The 14,411-nt window shown below is 36.3% G+C and overlaps 1 protein-coding gene across 1 annotated transcript; it reads left to right on the forward strand.

Moving 5' to 3' along the window:
• The first annotated feature begins 7,988 nt into the window (after positions 1–7,988).
• LOC126622851 (thioredoxin O, mitochondrial-like) lies at positions 7,989–14,321 on the forward strand. Its single transcript, XM_050291550.1, has 6 exons — positions 7,989–7,995; positions 8,037–8,377; positions 13,599–13,664; positions 13,775–13,814; positions 13,938–14,017; positions 14,204–14,321. Exons 1-6 carry the CDS (start codon positions 7,989–7,991, stop codon positions 14,270–14,272), a joined length of 603 nt encoding a protein of 200 aa, XP_050147507.1. The 3' UTR covers positions 14,273–14,321.
• The last annotated feature ends 90 nt before the right edge of the window (positions 14,322–14,411 follow it).

Here is a 14,411-nt window from a genome sequence, read left to right on the forward strand (position 1 = left end):
CGGAGGGTCAAAACAACTCAAATTGTTTGCAAGCAGTACAAAATGCATTTCTTATACATTTTGGGTTAATCTGACCTTCTTTCTAATGCATTTTTTAGAATGAGGATCTTCTCCGGATTCTCTTTATGAGAATCAACGGAATCCTCCAATCACATTCATTCATTGTACATTGTGCAGTCAGTTTTCGTCAGGTATTGTTTATATTCAGTTTTAAATAAAAAATTACAATAATTTATGGCCGCACGATATACGATGAATGGACGTGATTGGATAATCCCCAAGATCTTCACAAAGAGGATCCTCATTCCATTTTTTAGGCCTTTCAAGTATGCCAAGTCACATTCCAGATTATTATATTACTGCTATTGTGCAACTTGTGGACATAAGTTCATGAGGAATGTTAAGGAGACACTCTCAAAATATGGCTCTCTGACACTCACAACTTAAAATCGATTCATGTGTCAACATTATAAATCATTATGCAAAAAACATGAGATGACATAGACTTTATGAAAATTCTTATTTTTAAGGGGATCTCCTTATCATATCTCAATTCACTATGGGTTTTAGAACTAGTTGGGCTACAAATGTCTTTTCGCACCTTGTTAAAATAGGTATCCCAGATTTTGTTAATACCAGGTGCACCCACAGTTTTTGCTTTCGTCACCTCACCTGGCCATGTGTTTTTCTCCCTTCAAGGTCTATTGTTCTTCTCGTTTATTCTTTCTTTTTGTCCATGAAATCCGGAATTAAAATTAGAATTTGTCAAAACACAAAAAACAAAAGGAACACGTTTATTTGGCTAGGAGTCGTCGAAAACGGTCGGAATCCATTTTGTCGAGATCTTAGGAATTTCAACATTTTAATCATTCATCGTTTATAGTGTAGTTAGAAATAATTTGATTTTTTTATTTAAAATTAAATATAAATAGTATCTGACAAAAACTAATCGTACGATATACGATAAACGATTAAAATGTGAGATTTCTAAGATCCCATGGATCCAAAGAGGATCCCTTTCCGTCGAAAACGTGTAATTTACTGCCTACTTGGTCCGGAGCTGCCTACCTCAGTTTTCAAAGGGAAAAGAAAAGAAGTGCGACCTTGTGCGAGGGTAGTTTGGGAACTACAAAGTGAATTTGCTTGGAGTCTTTGTTGGATATAACGAAAAAGCGTGACGATAGTTTGCTGGCATATTGCAGCGGAGACGGCAGCCGTCGGATGCTGTGACCGGCATTGAAATCCATGGTAAGTTGGTTTCGCAGATCGCTTTCTCACCTTGGCTTAATCCATTGCGGATGGGAATTTCATTAGGGTTAGGGTTTAGGGAATTTACTTCATATAGTAACTACTTTTCAGATTGGGAATGCATTGTACTAGAATGGATCATCTCCGGATCCATTTTACCTAATTTTCCTCATCAAATAATCTGGACTCTTAAAATTTGATCCAATAGTTACAAACGCGGGCACAATCTAAAAGTTATAATAACTTTAGCTGTTTGATCAAATTTCAAGAATCCGAATTGTTTGATGAGGAGGATTAGGTGTAAGGGATCCGGAAATGATCAATTTCCCTATTCTAGGTGATAGGTTAACAAACTTTTGGTTATGCTTTTAAACAAACAGCACTACAAAAATGTATAGGTTTTTTTTATTCAAAATGGTTAGTGAAATTGGTATAACTTTTTACTGTGGTCTCTGACAATGAAAATCGATAGAAGTGATTCCTGAGTTTATCCATTGATCATAAATTATTTTGGTCATTTCATGAAAATTTTGTCAATATCCTTGCTAAGTGGAGTAGCTGGTTTGATAAAAATACACTTTAAAAAGTGATTACGTGGTCGTTCATATTAACTAATTATTCACAAAATGATCAAAATGATTTACTGTGAACAAATTCAATAATCACTTATATCAATTTTCATTGATAGAGACTAAATTGAAGAATTATGTCAATCTTAATATCATTTTGACTAAATAGTCTAAATATATATTATCGTCATAGTTGTATAATTAACCGCAACAAGATATCTAACACGCTGCCAACGTACCCCACATTCTCATACGTGAAAATCAAATTTGAAATCTCCTTTAACTAAGTAGAGACAACTATCATTTGGGAAAAGACTAGTTTTTTATTTTTTTTTTTGTCAAATTTAAAGACTAGTTGATTAACTATACATTCATCTTGTTTTTTCTCTACTTTCCACCATCATTCTTCATTCATCTTTTTACTCTTATACACTCCACTTTACCTCAAGCATAAAATTGATGTACACTTTGTGCAATCTATTAGTTTTTTTTTCCTCTCTCCACCAACATTCTTTATTCCATGTATCATTATGCAAATGCAGATCATTTTCCGTCCTTAATTAACAATCAGAGGATTAGGTATCCGTACAATAACTATTTCATTTTTAATTGTTATCTTTTATGCTTGAGATAAATCAAAGTATATAAGAGAAAAGATGAATGAAGAATGATGGCGGAGAGAGTGAAAAAAAAACAAGATAGATGAATAAAAACAAAATAATTTAAAGAAAAAACATTTAAATCATTTTTGTTTTGTGTATTTTTTTTTGTTAATTTCTTCCACATCTCTCTAATTCTTCTAATACTCCTTTAGGTAGCAATTACCTCTTTTTCTTTTTTCCATGTACTTTTTTTTTATCTCCACATAAAAGCAAAACCTAAAAAAATTGAATGAAATAATTATCAAACAGACTCCATAAGATTTTTTTCAGATTCAAACAAAGTTCCTATGAATAAAAATCACTTGCTTTCACTTCGGCAGGCGTGCCATATTTGCCATGTTGCCATGCAAACGAGAGCCGTTCATTTTGGAAAGATGACCTGCTTCCACTTACTTGATACTTGATAGAGAAGAAAAAGTGGTGTAAAATACAGAGAAATTTAAGGGATGAATAACGATCCACTACTCAAAGACAGAGCCAGAATTTTTTTCTTGAGTAGGCTAGTTGAAAATAATATCATAAAATCATATATTTATTTTTTTGCTTATATAAAATATATAATAATCAATATAAAAGAACAACAATATAATGTAAACTATTCTCAAAATTATAACCTTAACCGATAAATTCAAGGACCATATAAATAATTAACCTACTAATTAAATCAAGAATAAGTAAATAAAGAGATTAAGAACGTACCAAATGTGACATTCATTGAAAAATTGCAACGGAAAGTCAGGAATTGCGGAGATAGAGATTTAATTGTGTATTTAAAGAACTTATTAATCTTTTCTTGAGTAAGAAGCATAAATGCTAAATTATATAAGGTAAATGGTATTTTTATTTAAAGAATAGAATAAAGGGGGACTGGAGATAGAACTAATATATAATTTTTAGCATAGAACAAAACTATTATTTACTACCTCTCCTCTAATAAATATACATTAAATAATAATATGTATTGAAATTGAGTAGGCTATAAGCATGAGTTTACAAAAGAATAGATCTATTCACAAACCTATTTTTACTTCCAATACAGCCTTATTAATATTTTGTCAGTGATCATTTTCAATTCATTCGATCCAAACAATTGACAATTAAAAAAAATGTGTAAGAAGTAAAAATGAATACATAGATAACACTATCCTTATAGAAAACCTTCATGAACTACAACCCACCTTAACCTTGTGGGTGGCTACGCCACTACTACAAACGCATGCATGCTCGAATTTAGCAAGATAAGAAGACAGCTCATCCTTCCACCTAAACACAGCTCTGTCGACCTCCTAATGGCACAGCTGACTGACGTGGCACCCACTTCTTCTCTGCCCATCCGACGTGGCAAATTTGGAATACAAACTGAACTTTACGGTAACGTATGATCGAGAGAGGGCGATATGGTAATTTAGCACAGTAGAATTAGGTGATATCCCTAGGTTTAGATGAACAACTAAATCCATCAAAATCTAACCCAGTAGAATTGCTTTAAGTTTGTGCCATCCTCCATGGATGATTGGGACATACAAACTGGGGATGTCCTAATCGAAGGGTTTTAATATATGTTTGTGTTCTTGGTGAATAGCAGGTGATCTGAAACAGGCCTATATAGTTGGTGCAACGTCGTCTATGATCAACACCCCATATTAGTTATGGACAATTGTGACTTGTGACTAGACTAGCTAATTGGTCTCCTACCAAATCTAAGCTAGGGTTTGTCAAATAATAATATCATGATATCAAATGATCTAGAAAACTAGCTAGTTTGTCATCCTCAAAAATGATTTCTTTCTCATGTTTTTTTACAAGAAGCGATAGCAATTTTTCATTAAAATACAAAAGCAAATACAATGTTGTAACATGAGTTCATATTCTTCAGTAACCAAATTACTGATCTAAAGATAAACAAACAAGTGTAATGAGTAATCTCTTAACTGGCTACAACCACAAACATCACCGAAACTAGCACAAGCACCAATAAAACAAATTTGTCACAAAACAGAAGACGAGATAGACCTATACTAACGCATATATAATGACATACTAGCAACTAAGACCACATCAAACCATTGCTAATAAAGATCAAATCACGATAATATAATGTTAGGTTAGATTTTAACTTTGGTCATTTGTGGATACCTTCGGCATATAATATTGCAAGTGCAAGTGCATGATAATATAATTAATAAAAGGACCAAAATAGGAATTTAACATGACACCTAGATTCAATGTTAGCAACCTAACCAAACACACTAGCTAAACTAACTAATGTTAAAACGAAATCAAAGAGCATCACCAACAACTTCTCTAAAATAGGTTGTTTTGGCTACTTTAACGTAAAAGGTAGCAATAACAATTCCAACATACTAGTTATTTTAGTTTTTAGTATTGTGGCTCGCTATATTTAGGGAGGAGGAGAGAGAAATTAACTGGCTAGCTAAACGTTTAAAATTAGGAAGTTTTAGTGAAAAGGGTTTGAGCCAACAAATATTTAACCAAAAACCATCTCAAAATGTTATTGAACCAAAAGGGCTTAAAGTTTAATAAAAAATTATCCAAAACTATTGTCCAAGAGTTAAACTTACAAGCCCAACCCACTACAAATCTACACTTCCATAAATACTCATAAATGATTTGATATTATCTTGACTCTTCACCAACCTCAACCCAACACGAAACCGTTATAATAACTTCCTGTCTTCCTATCAAATCGAATTTCCCCCATTTAAAAACAACCAAATCAAAGTTGAAAAAGAAAGCATTCATCGGAACAAAGCCGCCTAAACAAGTTCAAAGAAGTTTAATGGCAGAAACCAGCGAAAAAGTGTATGGAAAAAAAAAAACCAAAACATAAAACTATTTCTAGATAACCTAAAACATAACACTGTTTCTGGAAAAAAAAAATCAGACAAACATTGTATCTGGAAAGAAAAGAACCAAAATCCAGAAACAATGACTTAAATTCCATAAACAGTGACTTAGATTCTCGAAACAGTGATTTAGTTCCAGAAACAGTCTATGTTTTAACTTTTGACTGTTTCTTTTCTTTCATGCATCAGTTGATTATATTTAAAAAACATGGTGCTTATTTTGTTTTGAATTCAAATACAGTGAATTTCACTATTTCTTTTCTAGCTTACATTTAAGAAACAGTGTGTCTATTTCACTTGGATCCATAAACAGTTACTTAGATTTCAGAAACAGTAACTTAGATTCCAAAAACAGTGACTTAGATTCTAGAACCAGTTTATTTTTACAGTCCAGAAACAGTGATCCGTCATTATTATTGAATAACATGCAGATCTCAAATTTATTTTCTAGAGAAACAAACGATGAAAATTGAAAAACAGTATCTCGAATATATTATGAAGAACAACGACGTTTACATTTCAACGAAATAATACAAAATATAAATTAAATAGCATGAGGATCTATATTTTTGTTTCAAAGAAAAAGAAGAAGGTCTGCAAACGAACGATGAACTCCATTAACGACGAAAATATGGAACTCAAACTAAAAAAGTTAAGGGTAAAATTGAAAAATCATAATGTATTATAATTGGGCAATTTTTAGTTGGACTACTTTAATATGTGTAACATCCCACATCACCCAGGAGAGTGGATCCTGTAAGCCTTATATGTATATTCTCATCTCTACCTAGCACGATGTATTTTGAGAGCTCAGTAGCTTTGGGTTCTGTAAGAACTCGGAAGTTAATCGAGTTCGCGCGAGAGCAATCCCATGATGGGTGACCCACTTGTAAGTTCTCGTGTGAGTTCCCAGAAACAAAACTGTGAGGGCGTGGTAGGAGCCCAAAACGGACAATATTGTGTTACGGTTGAGTCTAGCCCGGAATGTGACAATATGGGCATTGTACTAATCATTAAACAAAACTTATAACATGGTTTTTTTTATTAAAACTAAAACTTTTTAAACTATTTTCATTAGTTTTCCTTTAAAATTATTATGTCACTATGCGCTCATGCTCCAATCCTTGTGTTCGATTCTCGAACATACGAAAGAACAACGAGATCTTAAGGCGGAGTAACAAGATTTAATGGCAGAAAAACTAGATATGATGACAAAGCAACAGAGCGATGAGATTTGAATTTCAAGATTGTTGTCCGATTAATAAAACGACCGAAAAATGGGTACTAACTAATTCAACATGAGTTAGTTAAGCCTATGTGATTCCATGTAGTCAACCACCCTAATTCATAGTATGGGGAAATAAGTTAAAAACAAACCTACTTGTTTGACATGAGAAAAGTGAAAAGGTTAGTAGTTGCCAAAGACACTAACCCAAAAATTATTTATGGTTTTAATAATGGAAGATCAAATTTGCAAATGCGGGAGCTTTTACATATCAATTATATATGGAGAGATTATATTCACACACCTTAAATTACTTCTCCAATACTTTTTTAATTTTTTAAATATTTTTCTATCAAGTGTTAGATGTGTGTAAAAAATATTAAAAAATATTAAAAAATTAAAAGGATGTGAGATAAGTAATTTGGGATGTGTAAATATAATCACTCTTATACGTGATGGGGTTTATTAACTTCTTCACATGCTCCCTAACAATACACATCACAAGTCTTATTAAAACTTAAGAAAACTCAAACCAACCTAACAAACATTGGGCAAGAAGGAGGTCAAGGATAGTGTCATATCCACCCAAAGCGTTCAATGTCAGCAACTTAACCAAAACACTAGCCACCACGACATCGCTATGTCGAATACGATAGTAGGGTAAATTCACTGAGGCCCATCAAACGATAGAAAAATATTTACATACATCCAGTTACAATCACTGCCTTGACATTTTAAGTCATCAATAATGTAATGTCGCGTTATTGGTAAAAAATTATAGAGTTTTTTACTCGAAGCAGTTCTCTCACCAAATACATCATATATTTGATCAACCAGAGTTCAATAGGTGCGGAGAAGCTTTCCTCTTTAAATTATGACTCTGCTGTAACTGTTATTTTATATGATGCATTTTGCCTTTTGAAATTGAGTACATTTGGCAGTGATTCCAACAAGGCTTAGTATAAGTATGGTCACTCGTACTACCTAATTGGCAGGAAAGTCCAATATTGTTATAACGAATTAAAACATACGTACCATATTAATTAAACTGAAATAAAAACATACGTACCATATTAGTTAAACTGAAATACACGAGTTCAAATTGAAATTCGAGCAGAAACACATAATCAAAAATGCATTTCACAGATAGGCCTCGTTTGGTACGTGAGGTGGGACGGAACATAGTGGGACAAAAGTAGTTCGTTCTACTCTGGTCTGCATACCAAACGTAGCACAAAAAAACTCCGTTCCATCTCATTCCATCTCGTCCCATTCTGTCCCCGTCTACGTACCGACCACGCCCATAGTGTCAACATGTTTTCACATGACAATATTTGCATGGCAACGAACTTGTCGCTTCAGTTGATTTAGAGCATTTACCTTGAACCCGAGATTTTGAGCACGACTACTCCGTAATATGGCTTGTACAACAATCGTTATGCTTTGTGTGGGCCTTATGGACTAGGCCTATATACCTTCACCAACTGGCCCATTTACATATTCGTTGTTTTGGGCTCTTCTTGTATTTTTGCCTTAAACCCCAAACAAAGCACCGAATCGAGAGAAGAAAATGGCGAGGAACTCAGGAGTAGCCAAGGCACGACAATCGCAGCAAGTTCTGCGCAGCGCTTCTTCATCGTCACAACCTTCCTTCCAATTCTTTCCAAACCCTGGCTTCTTCAATCCACACCGCACCATCTCCGCCACCCACAGCAGCTCCTTCCACCTCCAAACCCTTCTCCAATTCCCTCCATCACTTCCCAAACCCTCACTTTCTCCAACTCCGGCCTCTCTCCTCGCCCTCAGGTACTCCAATTTCTGTTATTGTTGTTGGAAGCTAACCAGCTCCTGGAGTCGAGGAGTCGAAGGCAGCAAGATACTCCCGAGCAAAAGGATGTCATCTGCATCGAAGAAGAAGAAAGAAAATGAAGGGCTCTAGTCTCCAACGGCTAGTTTTGTTTTTTAAATGTTTGTGTAAGTGTGTGAGTGACAAGTGTACACTCCAGATTAAATCACTTAACCCCAAATGAAGGGTTAGGATGTAATCTGGAGTAGTAAGGCTTAATGGTTGTTAAAGCCTCTTGTCAATCACCTTTTTAGATAAGTATGGGTGATGGAAATGCACCATACTCTTGTGTAATGTTCACTCTACTTATTCAATCAAGTCTGCTGCATTATTACACAGCAGAAATCAATCTCCAATTTTTCCTTTTCTTGTTTTTCAATTCTCCCAAGAAACCGATTCAAACACTCAATCAAAAACACAAAACAAACAAATTCTATCATGGCCTCAGAGCTTTGTTACTGATCTTACAACTTTTGGGGCATAATCTGTGCAAGATAAGATCTTTGGGAGCACCAACGTAGTGTCTTCTATAACAACAATCAACAAACAATTCTGGAAATGAAAGGATCCAGCAGTAGCAGTGAGCTAAAAGCTCCAGTCTTTGATGGGGAAAATTATGATTTTTGGAGAATAAGAATGACAACCATTTTCAAATCCTATGATCTATGGGATATGGTTCAACATGGGTATGAACTACCTGAGATGGAGATCGATGCTCTAGAGGAGGATCTCACGGAAACACAACTCAAAACACTGAAGCAGAATCGGATGGAGGATGCTAGAGCACTTGGAATCATTCAAGGTGCTGTCTCAGACACCATTTTTCCGAGGATAGCAAATGAAGAGACTGCAAAGGGAGCTTGGGAAGTTTTACAGCAAGAATACAGAGGAGACACCAAAGTTAGAAAGGTAAAACTTCAGTCCCTTAGAAGAGATTTTGAGTATACAAGAATGAGGGAAAATGAGCTGCTAAAAGACTACTTCACTAGGCTGTTTGATGTTGTAAACAAGATGAAAACATATGGTGAGGAACTGCCTAATGAAAGAATTGTCCAAAAACTGTTGATTAGTTTGACTAAACCCTATGATTCAATAGTGAGTGTTATAGAAGAAACCAAAGACACTGAAACTCTCAGTGTACAAGAAGTGATGGCATCCTTAAGAGCTTTTGATCAAAGGCTTGAGAGGCATGCTGACTCTGCACCTGAGAAAGCCTTTCAAACACTCAATGTTGGATCTAGTAGTCAAGCCAGTGCAAGCAATCAGAAACCACAGTGGAAGGGCAAAAGCAAGAAATGGGAAGGAAAAGGGTATCACAACTCAAAACCTAACCAAGGCAGCAATACAAATGTAGGTCCAAGAACCAAGCAACAATGCAAGCACTGTGATAAATTCCACCTTGGAGAGTGTTGGTTCAAGGACAAGCCTAGATGCCACAAATGCAACAGGTTTGGGCACATTATGAAGGACTGCAGATCAAAGAATGTGCAACAAGTAAACTGTGCAAATCAAGTGGAAGAAGAAGCAAATGTGTTTTGTGCTTTCAATGCAAAAATGGAGAGAAACAATGAAGTGTGGTACATTGACAGTGGCTGCAGCAACCACATGACTGCACATGAGTCTTTACTTATTGACATCGACACCAACTTCACTGGAAAAGTGAAAATGGGAGATGGAAACATTGTCAAAGCCACTGGAAGAGGAACTCTGGTTATCAACACCAAGAAAGGAAGAAGATGTATAAGGGAGGTGATGCTAGTGCCTGGATTGGATGAAAATCTACTTAGTGTGGGTCAAATGATGGAGCATGGCTATTTCCTACTCTTTGGGGGAACTGTGGTTGAAATCTATGATGACAGATCCCTATCAAACTTGGTGACCAAAGTGGAAGTGAAAAACAGAAGCTTTCCACTTGTACTGAAGTACTTAGAAGAAGTGGCAAAGAAAGCAAGTGTGACAAGTTCTATGAAACTATGGCATAAGAGACTTGGTCATTTAAACATGACAAGCTTACAAAATCTGCAAAAGGATGAAATGGTGCAAGGTATACCAAAAATGGATCAATGCAATGAAATCTGTGAAGGGTGTGTGTTTGGCAAGCATCACATAGATTCATTTGAAGCTGGAAAGGCTTGGAGGGCAACAAAGCCACTCGAATTGATTCACTCAGATGTGTGTGGACCAATGAGAACAACAACAATCAGTGGAAACAGGTATTTCCTAACCTTCATTGATGATTATTCACGGATGTGTTGGGTGTATTTCATGAGGTTCAAGTCTGAGGTATTCATAATATTCAAGAAGTTTAAGGCATTGGTGGAATTACAAAGTGGATACCAAATCAAAAGACTAAGAAGTGATAGGGGAGGTGAGTACACCTCACATGAGTTCAATGTATTCTGTGAAGATGTAGGGTTGGAGAAGCAACTCACTGTGGCATATTCACCACAACAGAATGGGATTGCAGAAAGGAAGAATAGGACTATAGTCGAAATGGCTAAGTCTATGATGCATGAGAAGAACATGCCTTATAAATTTTGGGGTGAAGCTGTGAACACCTCAGTGTATCTATTGAATAGGTGTCCTACTAAGGCATTGGAGAAGAAGACTCCATTTGAAGTGTTCAGTGGAAGGAAGCCTTCTGTGAAGCATCTGAGAGTGTTTGGCTCAGTGTGCTACAATCTCATCCCTCATCAACTAAGGCACAAGTTGGAGAAATCAAGTAACAAGGGTGTTTTTGTAGGCTATGGTACTAGTGAGAAAGGATACAGAGTTTATAATGTGTTGACTCAAAAGATAATCCTATCAAGGGATGTTATCTTTGATGAAGACTCAATGTGGAACTGGGATACAATGGTAGAGGAAAAGGACAGTGTCTCTCTACAAATTGACCTAAACAAAAGGCAAACAAGGGAGCCTATAGAGACCTCAGTTCAAGAAGAAGTCACAGATAATGGTGACATACAAGGGACTCCACAGCAAGCTACTATGAGTCCACAATCAAGTCAATCACAGACAACAACTCCTAGTTCAACTCCAGTAAGATTGAGAAATCTGGATGAGATTTATGCTACATGTAATTACTGTGTAGTAGAACCAGAAACGTATGAAGAAGCTGAGAAAGATAAAGCTTGGAAGAAAGCAATGAAGGAAGAGCTTGAAATGATAGAAAAGAATGACACTTGGGAACTTGTAAATCGACCAAGTGAGAAGCCTGTGATTGGAGTAAAATGGGTGTACAAAGTGAAGCTAAATCTAGATGGTTCTGTGCAAAAGAACAAGGCCAGGTTAGTGGCCAAAGGTTACTCACAGAAACCTGGTGTAGACTTCAATGAAACCTTTGCTCCAGTAGCAAGGTTAGACACCATAAGGACTTTGATAGCACTAGCAGCCAAGAAGGGTTGGAAGCTGCATCAATTGGATGTTAAATCTGCATTTCTAAATGGAGTGCTAGAGGAGGAGGTGTTTGTGGAACAACCTCAAGGGTTCACAAGTCAAGAGTTTCCAGAAAAAGTGTACAAGTTAAGGAAGGCTCTTTATGGCCTAAAACAAGCTCCAAGAGCTTGGTACAGTGAGATTGATTCCTATTTCATTGAGAAAGGATTTCAGAAAAGTCCTAGTGAAGCTACACTCTACACCAAGACAGAAAGCAACAACAAGACACTCATTGTCTCAATCTATGTAGATGATGTTGTCTACACTGGAAATGATGCTGCAATGATGGAAGAGTTCAAGGAAGAAATGATGAAGAGGTATGAGATGACTGACCTAGGCCTCTTGCATCATTTTCTTGGCATTGGGGTAATTCAAAAAACAAGTAGCATCTTTATTCATCAAAAGAAGTATGCTGAAACTTTGCTTGAGAAGTTTGGTTTGAAGGGCTGCAAACCAGTTTCTACACCCTTAATTGCAAATGAGAAGCTCAAGAAGGAGGATGGAAGTAAACCTGCAGATGCTAGTCTCTATAAAAGCATTGTTGGCAGTCTATTGTATCTAACTGCAACAAGGCCGGATCTGATGTTCTCAGCAAGCCTACTTTCTAGGTTTATGCAGAATCCTAGCAAGATACATATGGGCACAGCTAAGAGAGTGCTAAGATATGTACAAGGAACTCTTGATTATGGTATCAAATATGAGATGGGAAAGTCATCTATTCTAATTGGATTCTGTGACAGTGACTGGGGTGGCAGTGAGGATGATAGTAGAAGCACATCGGGCTATGCTTTCACTTTCGGATCAGGGGTATTTTCATGGGCCTCTGTGAAGCAACAAAGTGTTGCACTGTCCACAGCCGAGGCAGAGTATGTGAGTGCATCAGAAGCTACAGCTCAAGCTATTTGGCTAAGGTTCATACTTAAAGATTTTGGCGAATTGCAAGTTGAAGCCACACCACTTCTGTATGACAACACCTCTGCAATTGCCATGACTAAAAACCCAGTATTTCATCAGAGAACAAAACACATCAAGAGAAGATATCATTTCATCAGAGAAACATTGCAGGACAACACAATCAAGCTAATCTATTGCAGCACAGAAGATCAGATCGCAGACATATTCACAAAAGCACTACCGAAGGAGAGATTCAATTACCTGAGGGGTTTGCTCGGATTGACTCCCAGAAGCAGTTTAGAAGGGAGTGTTGGAAGCTAACCAGCTCCTGGAGTCGGGGAGTCGAAGGCAGCAAGATACTCCCGAGCAAAAGGATGTCATCTGCATCGAAGAAGAAGAAAGAAAATGAAGGGCTCTAGTCTCCAACGGCTAGTTTTGTTTTTTAAATGTTTGTGTAAGTGTGTGAGTGACAAGTGTACACTCCAGATTAAATCACTTAACCCCAAATGAAGGGTTAGGATGTAATCTGGAGTAGTAAGGCTTAATGGTTGTTAAAGCCTCTTGTCAATCACCTTTTTAGATAAGTATGGGTGATGGAAATGCACCATACTCTTGTGTAATGTTCACTCTACTTATTCAATCAAGTCTGCTGCATTATTACACAGCAGAAATCAATCTCCAATTTTTCCTTTTCTTGTTTTTCAATTCTCCCAAGAAACCGATTCAAACACTCAATCAAAAACACAAAACAAACAAATTCTATCAATTGTTGTCGCCATTGTTCAAAGTTTCAATTTTTAAATTTCGGGTTTTGGAATAGCTCAGTAACTTGAATTGTTGATTGAATTTCAGGTGCCTCTAATATTGTTGTCATTCAGGCTGAGGATGAATTTGGCAGCGCAATCAGCCAAGCTAAAGGTAAATTTTTTTTCCTGGGTTTTTTCCGGTTTTCGGATTTTTTTTTGTTTTGAGAAAACTTGTCATATTTTCATACAAATTGTCTGATTTATATATAAAATTTCATACAGATGGAGCTGTGCCAGCACTTTTCTATTTCACTGCAGTGTGGTGCGGGCCTTTTTAGTTCGAAAGACATTTTCTTTTAAGCAATGAAGTCATTGGCACGAAAATGTGGCGTAATAATGTGCTTTGAACTTATGATTGGTACTTTGGTGTGATCTTCTTGTGCAGGCAGGTTCATATCTCCAATCATTGGAGAGTTGAGTGAGCAATACCCACACGTAACAACTTATAAGGTTGACATCGACGAGGTGCGCATTCGAATTTGAATTTAGTCTTCTGTAAACTTGGATCATTTTGTTTTTGGGAACCATTTTAGTTCTTTTGTGGACTACTTAAATCCCAGCTTAAGATTCAGGTCAAAACTCAGAAGAACTCTGAAGTGTTGCTAATTAGTTTCATTTGGTTTCTGATCTGTTGTGTGCATTTTGGTGCAGCCTACATTCCAATTCTTTAAAACGGGAAGAAGGTGGCTCAAGTTGTTGGTGCTAATGTTGCTCGCTTGAGAAACACTTTTGGAAGTTTGGGAAATACGACGTACTATTGGAAAACAATATAATCAATGGAAAACTAATGAAAAGAGCTTGAAAACTTTGAGTTTTAATGATAAGGACAAAATAAAGGGTAAAGTGAATAGTAACAGGA

This window comes from Malus sylvestris, chromosome 5 (assembly GCF_916048215.2).
Source record: "Malus sylvestris chromosome 5, drMalSylv7.2, whole genome shotgun sequence".
Lineage (NCBI taxonomy): Eukaryota > Viridiplantae > Streptophyta > Magnoliopsida > Rosales > Rosaceae > Malus > Malus sylvestris.

What these genes read in the sequence shown, in the direction of transcription:
- LOC126622851 (XM_050291550.1), top strand. An exon ending in TTCTATTTCACTGCAGTGTG is followed by an intron (nt 13,815 to 13,937) that starts GTGCGGGCCTTT and finishes CTTCTTGTGCAG; the next exon opens with GCAGGTTCATATCTCCAATC. An exon ending in ATAAGGTTGACATCGACGAG is followed by an intron (nt 14,018 to 14,203) that starts GTGCGCATTCGA and finishes ATTTTGGTGCAG; the next exon opens with CCTACATTCCAATTCTTTAA.